The 16,330-nt window shown below is 35.0% G+C and overlaps 2 protein-coding genes across 2 annotated transcripts; one reads left to right on the plus strand and one right to left on the minus strand.

The window, feature by feature from the left end:
* Positions 1 to 385: 385 nt before the first annotated feature.
* On the plus strand, positions 386 to 6,091 carry LOC143569018 (uncharacterized). The gene is made up of 9 exons (XM_077055027.1): positions 386 to 478; positions 946 to 1,017; positions 1,629 to 1,718; positions 2,821 to 2,863; positions 3,339 to 3,445; positions 3,561 to 3,656; positions 3,925 to 4,115; positions 5,353 to 5,422; positions 5,943 to 6,091. The coding sequence occupies exons 1-9, from the start codon at positions 401 to 403 to the stop codon at positions 6,048 to 6,050; spliced, it is 855 nt and encodes a 284-aa protein (XP_076911142.1). The 5' UTR covers positions 386 to 400; the 3' UTR covers positions 6,051 to 6,091.
* Positions 6,092 to 7,557: 1,466 nt separating this feature from the next.
* Positions 7,558 to 10,396, minus strand: LOC143569017 (uncharacterized). The gene is made up of 5 exons (XM_077055026.1): positions 10,260 to 10,396; positions 9,121 to 9,277; positions 8,899 to 8,949; positions 8,506 to 8,598; positions 7,558 to 7,793 (listed from the first exon to the last, which is right to left on the minus strand). The coding sequence occupies exons 1-5, from the start codon at positions 10,394 to 10,396 to the stop codon at positions 7,734 to 7,736; spliced, it is 498 nt and encodes a 165-aa protein (XP_076911141.1). The 3' UTR covers positions 7,558 to 7,733.
* Positions 10,397 to 16,330: the final 5,934 nt, after the last annotated feature.

The raw sequence follows: 16,330 nt of genomic DNA on the forward strand, positions 1-16,330 counted from the left end.
TTGAACACAACTGAACAAAAACAAACAAGCATAAATGAATACAAACAAACATAAGTGAACTCACTTAAATGAACACAAATGAACAAATATAAAGCCATTAAGTAGATAACTATTCAAGATAATATTTAATTATATTTTATTAATACGTAAACGAGCATTATAAGACAGCAAACGCTCACGACCATAAATGAACAAGACTTGTGTTCATGTTTATTTATTAATAAACGAATCGTCGAACGGTTCACGAACATTTCGCTTACATGCCTGTGTATACGGTGGCATACGAAATGTTATATGCGTATAGGAAGTGTAACGTAAATCAACGGAGCGAGTATTATACGAAAAGATAGATTGCAAAATAATAATAATAATAATACCCGTTGGCCGGAAGGAATTGAAAATGCAGTCGGCGGAGCAATTGGTACTGGAGCTCAGCGTTCCCGATCTTCGCGAAAACGCCCTTCTCGAACTCTCCAAGGTATCTCTCTAATTACGCTTCATAATAATAACATCATTGAATTTAGAGCCACGTCTATGCTTATTTGATTAATCACACCTTCAATTAGGTTATCGTGAGTTTTTATATATGCGTATTGTATGTGAATTTCATCAATTACGCCTTCAGTTAGGTATTTGTGACTTTTAGGTATGTGAATTTCGTCAATTAGGTATTTGTGAGTTTCAGGTATGTGTATGTGAATTTCATCAAGAGATTCAAGGCCGTCTGTGCTTCTGTTTGATTGCAATGATTATTAGAGAACTGGATATGTAGTTGTATTCATTTATTGGCATAGTTAACCAGCTTTGCTAACTGGCTAGAGATCAAATATTAGGGCTTGTAACTAACTATAAACATGTGTTTTGTGGCTATGTATATGTTGGTACTATTTTTCGCACTTATTCATGTATACATAATTAATTTTTGTCTATTTGTTTCTTCTTTAGAAGAGAGAACTGTTTCAAGACTTGGCTCCGTTGTTGTGGAACTCCTTTGGCACTATTGCAGCTCTCTTACAGGTATGCTCTATGCTATTGATAAGGCACTTTATCACTTTATGTGTGGTGTAGAGTGTAGACAGCTATGATTTTCATTGTGTCTGTTCCACAATAGTGTCATTTTCTGTAATTAAGAAGATATGAAATGAATAATTGTGGCTTGCATCTTTTAATCTCCAACAAAAGAAACAATATACACAGTATGATCTTAGACATTGCAGGAAATAAATGAATCGTAGATAGGAAGAAGAATGTAAAGCAATTACTGTAACGTGTTGCATTTATTGATATTCGTTTGACCAGAATTTTATTCATATCCATTAGCAAATACAATTTCTGTTTTGGCAGTGTCTTTCCCGTCTTATGTTAGTATTTAGTGGAAAATTTTCTTTACTACATTTTATCTAAATTTATTCTTCTCCTTGATTGCTTTAGTTGTTCATAGTTTATCCATGTTGTTTCTGCTGTTGGGAATTTATTGTTTTAATGATTAACAAGACCATATAGAATTCTTGGCGCCATTGTCATGTCACATAGATTCATTTTTTGTGTCTTTTATTGCTTTGGTGGTCTAATAGTTCATTCTGTAGAGATTTACAGCACAACTGATGCCAAGTATTGCTTACTTGCAGGAAATAGTTTCAATATACCCGTTTCTGTCACCACCCAATTTAACTCCAGCTCAATCAAATAGAGTTTGCAATGCACTTGCACTTCTTCAGGTGCGCCTTTTGAAATTCATACCGGTTTTTTTATTGTTCTTTCAGGCGTTCATAGCTTGATCATCTTGATTGAATGGTAACTGCTGTGGTTGTGTCATTTGTTCATGTTTAATGGTAAAAATCATTATTATGCAAAATCATGCATCACAATGACACAATTCAACAAGCCATACACTTATACCTAGTTGATTGTTATCCTTTTCTCTGACAATTAGCACACATTGTTACTTAAATATGCACTTTTTTTCTAGGGATGAGATCGGTAACGCATACCCGAACCGAATTTTGTGGTATGGGCACTTTCCCTTTGGTACCACATTATTCTTTAAAAAAAAATCTCCACTAAACTTGGTATCTGTACCGATCCGGTACCGAAAATCAATTATCTATAATACCAAAACCGTAATACCACAACCAAAACCTTAATAAGACAACCAAAACTAAAAATGAAAGAAATCAACCATAATATAAAATCCATTTATAATCGACTGGAACTCGAGCCGGGGGTCTCACCGGAAGCAGCCTCTCTATCCCTATGGGGTAGAGGTAAGGCTGTCTACATCTTACCCTCCTCAGACCCTAACATAGCTTTGCTATTGGTGGGATATACTGAGTACGATGATGATGATGATGATGAATCGACTGGAACTAAGGATGAGATTTTTCTATCGATCGATGGGATGGGAAGATTGGAAGATATAAGGCAATTGGGTTTTGAAAAGCCCGCTTGAAACCTTGAACCGCCTGATGATAAAAAGCACGGCTAGTTAAGTCATGAGTGTTGGAAACCCAATAAAAGCCCCTACATATTCTAAACGGGTACCGAGTACCCGTAATACCCGTACCGGTACCCGAAAGTACCCATACCTAAAATCGGTAAATCTCGGTACCCGTACCCGTACCAAATAGACGGATACAGGCATGGGTACGGGTTTTCGGGAAAAAAATCTCATCCCCGCTTTTTTTCTAATTTAGATAACAGAATTTGGCACAACTGTCATGTCTAGTTAGCCATTAGTTTTAAACTTTACTCTTCTTTTAGCATGACAATCCAGATCATTGTTCACTGCATTTATACTAATATTTTCCTAATATTTTGCAGTGTGTAGCTTCACATCCAGACACAAGAATGCTGTTCTTAAATGGTAAGTTATAAGTTTCAACAAGTTATCTTGTTTTCAATAGCTTAGTAGTCTCCGTCAATAATCATTAGAAGTTATGGTTTAATGATGACAGTTGAGAATAAAACATATTTGAGAGTATAAAAGGGTGTGAGAAATGATTTTTTCTTTCTTCTTTGTAAAATGTTATACAGTTATACTATTTGGCCAACTTGCTGTAATTTCTAATTTGTACTAAGAAAACCTAGGGGCTGTTTGGTAGCGTACCTCTTAATGGTTAAGAGGTAACCTGAAGTCTCAATGGTTAAGAGGCTACCTCTTAACCACTAAGTGGTTATGAACCATTAAGAGGTAACCTCTTAATGGTCATTAAAAGGCTACCATAGTCTTATTAGAGTTTCTACTTTAACGAAGGAAACCATATATTATATATACTGCACTCACGTATTTAGTACACCACGATACTAAAGTAACACACTGAATAATTTCTTGTTTGCAGCTCATATTCCTTTGTATCTATATCCTTTCCTCAACACAACTAGCAAATCAAGACCATTTGAATACCTGAGGCTTACTAGTTTAGGTGTTATTGGTGCCCTTGTGAAGGTACTTCATTTTTTCCTACTGTTATTTATCATGTTAACTTTTTTTTCCCTGTTTTAGTAGTGCATAACATCATTATGAAGCATTTTGGCATGGAACTTTGTTTTTTATTTATCAGGTTGATGACACAGAAGTTATCAGTTTTCTGCTTTCAACAGAAATAATCCCCTTGTGTCTGCGCACAATGGAAATGGGCAGTGAATTATCAAAAACAGTAAGTTTTAGCTCTTTCTTGTAGAATAGTAACATGTTAGTTATGATTACAAAAAAATATTATTAAAATAATAATCTAAATTTTTGAGTAAAACAATTTATAGGTACTGTCAACCCAGTTGACCTTACTTGTTCACCATTTAGCTGAATTATGTTATTTAGCCTGTTTGAGCTAAAACGGGGCCCAAATCAAAATGGATTGAAAGTCCCACCTTTATCTGCACCTTTTGGCTTTCAAGAAGTCTGATTAAACTTTTGTTGCATCCTAGGTTGCCACATTTATAGTTCAAAAGATCTTGTTGGACGATGTTGGGTTGGACTACATATGCACCACTGCTGAGCGGTTTTTTGCAGTGGGTAGGGTTCTGGGAAACATGGTTGCTGCACTTGCCGAACAACCGTCTTCACGGCTTTTGAAACACATCATCCGATGTTACCTTCGTTTGTCAGATAATCCTAGGTTAGTTGATACATATAGGCCTGCAAACGAACCGAACGTTCAGTGAACATTTGTGAACCGTTCGTCGGGAAGTTCGTTTATGTTCGTTTATTTAATAAACGAACGAACTTGAACAAAAAACTTGTGTTCGTTTAATTAAACGAACGAACATGAACACATGTTCCGTTCGTTCATTTATGTTCATGAACGTTCGTTTATGTTCGTTTATTTATGTCTGTTCATTTATGTTCGTTTATGTATTAATAGAAAAATAATTAAATATTTTCTAGATAGGTTATTTGCTTAAAGGTTTTATATTTGTTAATTTGTGTTCATTTAGGTGTTTTCATTTAAGTTCGTTTATGTTTGTTTGTGTTAATTTACATTTGTTCATGTATGTTCGTTTATTTTTGTTCAGTTATGTTCGTTTAGATTTTAAACAAGCGGACACAAATGTCCCTTTTTAAATTAACGAACATGAACATAAATATTTGTTCAAGTGTCTGTGTTCTTTTAAAGTTAAATGAAAGAACACGAACATGCCATTTTTCGTGTTCATTCGATTCGTTTACAGGCTTTCATTATTCACATTGATGAATACATCAGTGTCAATCTCTAGGCTTTTCCGATTTTATTTGTGTTCGTTTGTGTTCGTGAACACATTAATTTCCTTAATGAACGAACACGAACATAAAATCTCGTTCGGTAAGTGTTCGTGAACACGCTATTTTCTTAACGAACGAACACGAACAAGGCCTTGTTCGTGTTGGTTCGGTTCGTTTACAACCCTAGATACATATATGATATACCATTACCTACAAAAAGCATAAATCCTGTGTTACATATGCTTGTATAATATTATATAATGTATTTGGAGGCCAATCATGACACCTTTTTTTTATCATGGTCATAGATATACATGTATACAGAAACTACTATATAATTATACGCCACCTAAGTATTTATGTGGTTTCATTTATGCCAGTGTTGGCTAAAATACGTGTCATAAAATCAAAAGGCTTTTAAAAATTTTGAAAAGTCAAAAACACCCCTTTAGTGAGGTGTCAATGTATTATAGGTTAAAATTGTTGTCTTTTCAAAAAAAAAAAAAGAACAGTTAGGGCATTTTTGCCCACATGTTTTTTGGCAAAATTGGTAAAAATTGAAAGCAAGATACATACATGAGTGAGCACACACCTCCAGTGATAGGTATCCTTTTACTAGATGATATATACTTGACAATATTTGAATATTACAGGGCGTGTGATGCTTTGAGGAGCTGTCTTCCTGATATGCTACGGGATGCTACTTTTAGCAGTTGCCTTCGTGTAAGCACTCTCTTTTTTATTACGGGTGGCAGAATAGTAGGGTCGGGTTCCTTGTCAAAAACGGTTGTGTTGGTTGACTTGTCAACAGCTTTGTGCGCTTTTTCTTATTTTTATAAACTATTATTTTTGCGATATAATTTGGAAACTGTATCACTAAAACTATAAATTGTAACGAAAAAAAACATAAAACATGCAACGGGTGGTTGGCCGACCTGTCAAGGTATTTTTTATTGTATAATCTCTTCTCTTGACTGCATTAAATAAATAGGAGACTATTCTGTTTCTACCAAATTATAAATGAAAAAACTATCAGGTTGGCTAATGGGTCAAGAAGGGCCCTATTTGTCGACCCATCACCATCTTTTTTAATGAATTTATAGATTATATTACTTCATTAAATTTAACTAGGAAACTATACTATAAAAATGTAAGGTTGGATAACTGGTAAGGGATGGGTTGTTATCAGTTATTTGAGTTTATATATTGTTGTATTATTATGTATAATTAGGAGAGTATACAGGAGGACCCGACAACAAGAAGGTGGCTTCAACAGTTGGTTCATAATGTTCAAGGACCTCGGATTGGTCTTCAAGGGGGTGGAGGATTTGACCACATGCTGGTCAACTGAATATCAAGTACCAACAAATGTTTTAGTGATTGATAACTTTTTTCTTTTTAACTGTCTTTTATATATATATATATATATATATATATATATATATATATATATATATATTTGTTCAGCTACCGGCCTAGCATTGGTTCCACGGTCAGTGTCTTGTGTATATTAAACTAAACCGCTTAATTAATATCAAGATTTTTTTTATTGAAAATTGGGGATTTCAGGTTGTTTGTCGAATCAAATGCAACCTTAATATCACGTGCAAGCCATCTAAGATATTGTAGATAAGACGGCTCATTAGTAGGTTACTAGCTTAAATTCGGCTCTAATTGGGCTTCTTTATAAAATACTAGCTTGAGACCATGTACTACATGGATAATTAATTACAATAACATTTTATAAATAATGAATATAATTTTATCATACATTGTTAATGCAAAGTCATTGTACAGTACAAATACAATAATTTAAAAATAACTAATTAGTTGATTAATTACATTATTTGCTGTGTTTATTTGAGATTACACGAGTTTTCTAAAAACTCGTAACATATAAACAAAAAAAAACGATAATGTCAATAGAACGAATTTTATAAAACTTCAAGATATAAAAACCCGAACGGCCAAACCAATGGAATTTTAAATTAGGCAAGAAAATAAATAATAAAAACAAAAAGATTAAATTAACAGTTACCAAATTATATTAATATATTTAATAAAAAAAAAAAAAATTTTCTAAAATATTTAATATTGTGAGGATTAATGTGGTAATTGCAAATGGCAAACAAATTGGGGGTGTTAGGCCTAACTTTTTTAAACAACCTTATAGTTTTTTTAGCTTTTTTTTTTTTTTACAAAAGCTTAATTTGGTGTTTGGTTTAGCTTTTTAAGCTTATGCTTATGCTTATAGGTTATATAAGCTAATTTGAAAAAGCTTATTTGAAGATGGTTTTTTAGTTTATTTGAAGAAATTTATTTGTGTAAGGGTGCAAGTTACTCAATTGCCCACAAATGGTGGTGGATTAATAATTATTGAAGCAACTTATTATCAACTTGTATAATATAAGCTAATCCAAACACTTAAAAAGATATTATCAAATAATAAAAAATAAGCTATAAACTACTTTAAAATATAAGCATAAGCCAAAAAATAAAAGTTTGGCCAAACACCCCCAATGTACCTTTTATTAGAGACTAGATAAAATGACTATTTTTAATATATGTATAGTCCCTTTTTATTTCATATTGTTATCAAATAATAATTATACACGATTGACTAGTCAAAGCACACTTAAGTTTGTTCAGTAAATGGGTTTCTATCTAAGCTTGAATTCAGTTCTATAGGTTTTAGCTGACCGATTACGATTAAGCCCACAAGCGGCTCATATGTTGATCTAACGGTGCGTTTAAGTACTCTTAAATCTTTTCAAACTACTTGAGCTCTGCTCCCAGTTCGGTTCATTCGCACTAAGATTAATCATAGTCAAAATAGTCGAAAGAAAAATGCAACAATATAAATGACAAAAGTATAAACAAAATATACATAACTAACGTCGTTACAAACGACATTAGTCATCGTTTTGCAAACACAGGTGAAAACCGTCTTTGATTAATCATCATGTCAAGATATCCTAAACAATATTTGAGCTGCTATTTTGGTTTTAGTAAAACACGAACACCAACACCATTACTAGGTTGACAATTTCATGAAAAAGGCCATCACTATTCCCAGAACCGCACCTGCTGCAACCTGCATCACAAACCTTAAAAGTTTAATAAAAGCTACTATTCAAGTATTCTGTTTCTACATCTTTCCAGTTATACAAAAACTTGATACCAAAAAAGCGTTCTAAAGCTTATAATTTTAAAAAATAATAATCTAAATCTCTAAAATGAAGTGTGACTTTAAGCAACTAAAATCACTTCGGGAAACTTTTGAGTCGTTTTGGTTTTAGCCAGATCTTTTAACCTGCGAAGCTAATTTTCTTTCTTTTGGCACGGTTTCTGGTTCCATCTCAAAGCTACCTATTTACCCGTTAGTAATCCTAATAATTGGTCAATGGCATCGACTTTGAACCACAAAAACCAAACAGTTTCTTAAACGTGTGTCAAGTATGAACCTAATAGCTTAAGCAAACAATTCAGGTCCTAAATCATAGATTTATCTAAAAAAACATAATTCATTCTCCACCTTACACTACTTAAGCAAAAATTTGTGTCATCACTTCATCATATATGTTCAGTGTTCACACACCCCCAATGAATACTAACATCACAATAAAAAAGTATCAAATGGAATACTATGCCATTTTTCAAGTACCATTTGTTGTTATTGCCTCACTACAAAGATCTAGTTTTCAAAGAAAGGAATTGCCAATACATCGAGCTTTCAGCCTCCCCCTTGATCAATATATAATTTAACAATTTTAAGTAATCAATAAAGAGCTAGAGTTTGACCTAACCTGAAATGGAGTGTGACCAAGTGAGTCACGTAGAGGCCTAACATTGGAAAGTGGATGTTCTGGAGGCAGCTCACAAACAATTTGATTCAATAACTGCATGAAAAATATAATGATTATGCATCTCTTTTATAAAAAAAAACAGAAAAAAAGCATGCATAACTGTATAAGTTAAAACATAAGTTCGTAAACACAAGCTCTAATATATATTGCATAAAGGGTGGTTTCTTTATACTACAACCCAATTCGTACATAACTTCCTTTCCGTAAAATAATTATCAAAATATTATTATTTATTCCCAACCAAAGGATACTAAGCTTTTCTTACACAAACCATTCAAAAACATTTTTGGAAAAGTCATCTGTTGAAATCCGTCGTCAAATGTAGATTGATACCTCAGCTTGCCGACCAGCATGAAGCCTAACACCAGTTGCATCATACATCACCTGTTAAATAACAAAGTAATTGATTAGTGCAAACAAATATGTTATTAATAAGAGAATAAATCTTATATAAAACAATCTGAGACAGAATTGAGATATTCGTTCATATGGAACACTTAGAATCACTAATAAACAGCTAGAAACATGAAGAATGAATTTTTTGTAAGTACTTACAACACATGCCAAAACTACTGCAATGGCAAATGATGATGAACCCATGCCCTCTTGCAAACCTATGCATGCAGCAAGAGCTGTAACCGTTGCTGAATGTGATGATGGCATGCCACCTGAGCTAAGCATCCTTCTGGTATCCCATTTCTTCTCTTTATACCTGCACCAACACACAATCAAAATAAAACCAATACAAGTCCTGTAACAAAACAGTCTTACTTCAAAATAGCGGTTTCACTGTATACCAATAGACCAATGGTTGGTCAAACAATATTGTGTATTTGCATTTAGTTTCTTTACCATTTTCTTTGTTTGGCCAAACAATAACTGAATCCATTTTGGCATATTCAGCTTGGAGAACAAGGCATGAGAACTCTCCAAGAAAGATCCTGTCCTCCTTTCTTCTTCTAAACTCCAAAAGTGCAAGGCGGTTCATAGTTTTGCAATTTGGGTGTCTCCAACTCACAACAATACACATGATCACCTAGTAAGTAAAAAGGGTTTTGTCGTGTAGTAAGCCCTTTTCTAACTACTAACTTATTCTGCATATTGTGTGAGTTGAACACATCCAAACTGTAAAGTTACAATCCATATTGAACTATTGAAGTACAGAAACAGAAGACAGAACAGTTTCTCTTTTGTAGAACTCTCATTCTTTGTTATTCAAACTATATATGCCATAATGAATTCGACCATATTTTAACCAAATAAAAAAATAGAAAAGATACACAAATACACAAATTATTAATCCCCATTTTGTACTTCAATTCACCAACCGCCAAGCAACTCTCCATGTTTTTGTTTTCTAAAATACTTAAGGCCAAAAACCAATTCATAGGGATGCACAAACACAAATGGAACCCAAAAGACCCGACCTATTGTAGATAACCGTGTATGATCATGATCGGTTCGAGTCTTGCGGGGTCTTACCTGGTCTATGGTCAGCCCTACATCTACCAAATCAAATGATAACATATTCCCAATCCATTGAGACAGCAGTTTTAGAGTTAAAAGCACCCAATTAAGGTACAATCACAGTATAAAGCATACAAGATATGAAATGATCAACAGATCTGAAACCCTAACAAAGCCCCAATTGAACCTAACTATCAGACAATTAGAGAGATAGCATGCATACATACCAGTGAGTAAAGACTTTGAGAAACTGAGCGATGAACAAGGAGAGAAAAGCAGAAAGAAGCGGAAGATTCGACGGCAAAACGGAGGAGTAAGAACGGAGACTGGAAGAAGCATCAGCCGCCGTAATCACCTCGTCCATTTCGCCTAGCACATGAATCAACTACACCAATTGGCCCGAGTATTGAAGTCAAGTGTCACTAAAATGGAAAGCCTGTTGGCGGTTGGCCTACTCATTTTTGTGATTTAATTAGAATCATCAAACATATAAAGTAACGCTGACAAAGCATATGCAAGCATGCTAAATAGGTAAGACATAACACCAGTGGCCTGACCTGTTTAAGAGCATGTTCGGGTTTGAGTTTTAAAAATGTTTATTGTCTTTTTGAAATGCTGTTTTAAAAAACCAGGATTTGGCTTTTAAAAAACTGTTTTTTGATCATTTCAAAAGGCTAAAATAAGAAAGATTTTTGTGATTGCCAAACATATTTTAATTTATTAGCTTTTTGAAAACACTAATAAGCCAATAAGTATTTTTCAAAGTCAATCCCAAACATACTCTAACACGATCAATATCCCGCCTATTTATTGACACGATACGACCTGCACTAGAGAGGCGACTAAAGGATTGGACGGTATTCATAGAACCATAGAGACGTAAGTAAAGTAAGCACTACGAGTTTAGGACTAACTGAATAAAAGAAGCAGCTGGGGTTTTAGTAATACAAATATTTACAATTTTAAAAAATGTAAAAAAGGTATGATCATGCCCAAAACATGTTTAGACACAATTTTAATCATGTCTTAAGCGTGTCGGCTTGTATAAGACATGTAACATGTTAAGCTCAAACCAAACATGTCTAACTCTGTGTTAAAAATTGTCAGCCCTAATCTAAAGTGTAAACGAAATCGATCGTAGTCATGTATTGTAATCATTTACGTGGATAAACTTAGGTTATCATAGTTGATTAACTTAGGTTATTCTTATCGTAATGTTGAAAGAGTTATATGACTATATCTGAATCAATTAACCAATTAACTTCGATGCATAGCAAGTAAAACTAAAACTGATTTAGGGTATTAGCTCGTTAACTATACACTAAAGTCCAAACAAATGATTTATAGTTTATGTATGTTTCTGTAGTTACTTTTAATTTTCTTTTATAAATTATAATATTTTAATATTATAAAATTCAAGAGAAAAACGAGAAATAACATGGTCACACATGAAGGAGAAGCTAACATCTAAACAGGCAAATAAACGGCTGTTCAGACTTCATAGTAATAAAAGGGACATCCAAATGAATACCCATCATGAGATATTTGTGGACTGCGGCCTTTTATGTAACCTTTTATTTATATTCGACGTCGGCAGTCAACATTTAATCTTCAATTTAATTATTTAAATCTTAAGATAGGGGTAATCAAATGTGAACATAGTCACATACATATCTGTTTTTTAATATGGTACAAATAATCCCCTATATATAAAGATAAATCTAATTTACATCATATTCATTGTTCTTTTAATTTGTTAAGATATTAGATATAAGGGTATGTTTGGTATAGAGTTTTTAAAAACTTTTAGAAGCTTCTAGTTTTAAGCTTTTAAGAAAAAATTAGACAAAACAACAAAACTAGTTCTTTATGTTTGCACGTTTTTTCAATGGTCGTCCTTTCGCAAACTTAATGACAGAAAACATCCTTTTTGTTTAAAAACTATATCACCTTATGTCCTTTTGGCTTAACTCAGTTAACTTTTCTCGTTAAATTCCGTCATGTGCAAGACACATGAGGGTAGTTTTGTACATTTAAATATTTATTTAATAATTAAAAAAATAAATATTCTATATATATATATATATCTTAAACTCTCTCTCTCACACACTTCTTTCTCTTTTTCTCTCTCTAACCACCACCAGGATCACCGCCACCACACCGTCCGGCGACCTATCTCCATCGTCTCTCTCTCTCTCTCCAAAATGCAAAACCACCATCGCCACCACTTACCGCCACCATCACTCGCGCCATCACTCACATCCTCCCTTCGCCCAAAAAAACCGCTGCCGCCATCGCCTGTTTTGAACCACGATTGCGGAATCCCACCCCGACACCACCACCTGGATCCCACCGGTGAATCCCATCCGTCCATTTTTGTTAAACCCAAATCCGCCAGAAATTGTCAAAAAACCTCAATCACCACCACCACCGCCTAGAGGTGCAAAAATCGGGTTTATCAAATACCCGGGTTCGGGTATGGAACCGGGTTCGGGTATGACCGGGTATTGGAAAATCAGTTATTTGCAATACCCGAGTCGGGTTCGGGTCCGGGTCCGGGTATTGTCTCTAAAAACCATACCCTATGCATCGGGTTCGGGTCGGGTATAGAACCGGGTATTCTAAAATCGGGTATTTGAATACCCTATTTCCGGGTATTGACTAAACCATATTTTCAGGATTTTTTTCGGTTTTTTCCGGGTTTTTCCCGGTGTAGATGGGATTTTTTAAGAGGTTGCACTTTTTAGAGGTATATTTGGATTTTTTAGGTATTTTTCAGGTATTTTCGAGTAATTTCGGATACAAATCAGGTATTTTAAAAATCTGGTTTCGGGTATTGGAGAAACCCAGTTCCGGGTTTCGGGTATTACCAAGTATAAATCGGGTCCGGTTTCGGGTACGGGTTTTGGTACTGAAATGCATACCCTATCCGTACCCTACGGGTAGGGTCGGGTACGGGTTCGGGTATCGAAAACCCGGGTATTAAAAAAACCGGTTCCGGGTATTTTTTTCGGGTCCGGTTCCGGGTTTTTTGTGCACCTCTACCACCGCCGCCGTTGGACTTCTGCCTACCGGAATTTGACTACGACGAAGATTTCGGCAGCCCCACATCCTCTGACGGCACAAACCCTAACCATAACCCCTAAATTATAAACCCTAACCCTCATACATCATACCAATTTTACACATTCAACGGTGTCGACGGTGGCAGCCGTAGTGGTGGTGGTGATGACGGTGTCGGTGAGGAGAGGGGGTTTGGGGTGGGTGGGTGGGGGTTTGATGACGGCCAGGGTTACAGCTTTGGGTGAGGCGTCTGTGGTGGCCGGCCACATTGCAGGTGGTGGTGTCGGGGTCGGTGGTGCAAGTGGTGGCCGGAAAGTGGTGGTTGAAAGGTGGAAGAAGAAAGGGTTGTATTAGGTGGTGGTGGAGGTTGAGGAGAGAGAGAGAGTTTTAATTCTTTAATTTATCATATATAATTCTTTTAATTTTATTTATATTAAAATATTTTTATATAAATGATGAAATGACTTATATAACCCTCATGTGCGATGCACATGATCAGATTTAACGAAAAAAATTAACTGGGTTAGTGTCAAAGGACGTAACGTGATAGAGTTTTTAAGCATAAAGGATGTTTTCTGCCATTTCTTTCGCCAAAGGACGTCCAATGAAAAAACGTGCAAACATAAAGGACTAGTTTTGCTGTTTTGTCAAAAGGTTATATTAAAAGAAACTTTGTTTGTTTAAAGAAGATTGAAGCTTTTAGGTTATGACTGAGAAAAGGCTCCAAATTTGAACGCTGATACTAGCGTTTGAGAAAAAGCTTGTAGGTTTTATATTTGAAAGTTTACAAATTTGAAACTTGAACTTTTAACATTTTTTGTTAATTTATATAAGAGCATCACCAATTGTGAGGTTTTGTATGGTGTTTTTGTAACATCCTAGGCAAATCCCACATCGGCTGTGGACAGGAGAGATCCTTGGTTTATAAGTTAATGTCCCGCCTCTTAAATCGCCAACGCGTTTTGGGCTTAATGGTAGTGGACGAGATGAGAGCTCTACAGTTAAGCGTGCTCAGGTGGGAGTAGTAACAGGATGGGTGATCTCTTGGGAAGTCTCCACCAGGCAACCAAAAACAAATCCGTGAACTCTTTGTGGGCAAAGCGGACAATATTGGTGGTGCAAGAGGTCGGATGTTACAATTTTTGTGTGTACACATCGAAATGGGCTCACCAAAAATACATTCTCTCTCTTCATCCTCTCTCCCCTCTCCTTCATCTCCCCTCACAAGTCAAGTTCTTAGAGATTCTTATGAAATAATCTTGCCATTCCTTCTCTCCTTCACCTCATCATCTCTCTCTCCCACCTCACATTATTTTCTTCTAAAAACATCCAATAATCTCCTGTTGAAGATGGTCTAATAGTTACACATTTAACCATTATTCAAAACCAACTACCCCAACAACTTTTTAAGAGGTCATAACTTTTTCGCACATTAATATTTTTTTTAAATACATCATAAAAACGAGCATTTTATTCTATTTAATTTGAGCATGATACTGTTATACTTCTTTAATTTTAAAAAATTAACATATTTCGTGATTACCGGTTAAGATCGGCAACAAATCGAGTCAGGTGAGCTCAAGTAATGTGTAAGACCAATTTAGGGTCAGAACGAGTCGATATAAAAAGGGTTAATTTAGTTTGGTTCGTGTCAGTACGGTTTTGAGTCGAAAGGGGTCAGGTAAGACATGTTTCAGATTAGAACATGTCGAGTCGGAACAGGATTCGGATCAAAATAGGCTGGTTTAAAAAATTATTTATTTAAAATTACAGTATATTTCAGCTTTGCTTCTTGATTTTCGTTGCCGATTTGCGTATTGCCTTTGCACGAATTACATGTCTACATTCGAGTTATGTGTGCACTGTCATCAGGTGAATTATGTACCGACACTGATTATGTAGTTTATGTCAAGTTGCACTCCCACTCCGCTCGCACCACGCGGGCACCAAGCTAGGTTTATTAAAAGTCCAGCTACTCTGCCAAACACCTAAATATATCTAAAAAGCTACAGCTAACAGCTAATAGCTGCCAGCTTCTAGCTACCAGCCATCAGCTTCTAGCTAACAGCCCCACGAGCTAGTTTTGCCAAATATGTTTTTCCCTTATATAAATTTCTTTTCTTTATATAATTTGACACAATTACAAAGTTAGTCCCTCGGGTTTCCCTACAGTAACAAGATTGGGTATTAAGGTTTAAAAGTTGCAGTTATGGGTACTAAGGTTTTAATTTTGTAATAATGTTAGGTACTGACTTTAACTTATGTTAAAAGTTAACGGAATTTGCATCAACTCGTCGTCGTAACACTCGAATTTATTGTCATTACACATTCCTTCTACACTATTTGGCATATTTTTATTTAGGGATATTTTAGAATTTAACATTCTAATTAGCATGGTAACTAGTGATTTACTCGTGCGTTACACGATGAATTCCGTAGGTAAAACTTACGCGTTACAGTTGTGAGTCAATGTGAATTCGGTCTGTATTGACTATGCTTAATACGGCACCGAAACTAAACCTAAAAAATAAATTCATCATATCAGCATACTTAAAAAAATAGCGGCGCTCATATAGTGTATTATTTATTAAATTACCATATTTAAAACGATATTTGTTTGGCCATAAAGCCGGACATTGTTTTACAGCAGCGAGTTTACGCATATATAGTGGGCATTGGCTATGCTATAAAGTTACATTAATAAAACCAAAAAAAATTGCTAAATTATTAACATATAAAAAGATCAGCATACAAAAACATTAAAATATTTAAACGATGTTTGTCGGTTAGTAAAAGTCGAGCGTTGGTAAAATCCAAGCATTGAAACCTAGGCATTGGTAAACCCAAGCGTTACATGATGGTTGAGTAAAAGTTAGGTATTATTATATATTAATTAGTTAATTTTAGATAAATAAATGAATTAACATTGATACATCAAGCATTGTTATGTGTTTCAAGACATTGGACGCTATGGAAGCTTATAGGGTTGATTTACGAGCTTGGAATAAAAGCTTAGAAGTGCGGGAATGGGAGTGCACGCATCACGAGGCAGAATAAAGAAAAGAAAAGAAGTTGGTCTGCCACTTTTGTCCTTGGCGCGACGCGAAGGACTGGAGGTTATGCTTCGCGCGACGTGAAGAAAGGAAAATCTCGCCCGACTATTTTGTCCTTCGCGTTACGCGAAGGACAGGCCCGTTCGTACGACGCGAACCGCCTTAAATCCAAAGAAAATTAG

Source organism: Bidens hawaiensis, unplaced genomic scaffold (assembly GCF_021521415.1).
Source record: "Bidens hawaiensis isolate Kalapana, Puna unplaced genomic scaffold, B.hawaiensis_p1.1 tig00024293_1, whole genome shotgun sequence".
NCBI lineage: Eukaryota > Viridiplantae > Streptophyta > Magnoliopsida > Asterales > Asteraceae > Bidens > Bidens hawaiensis.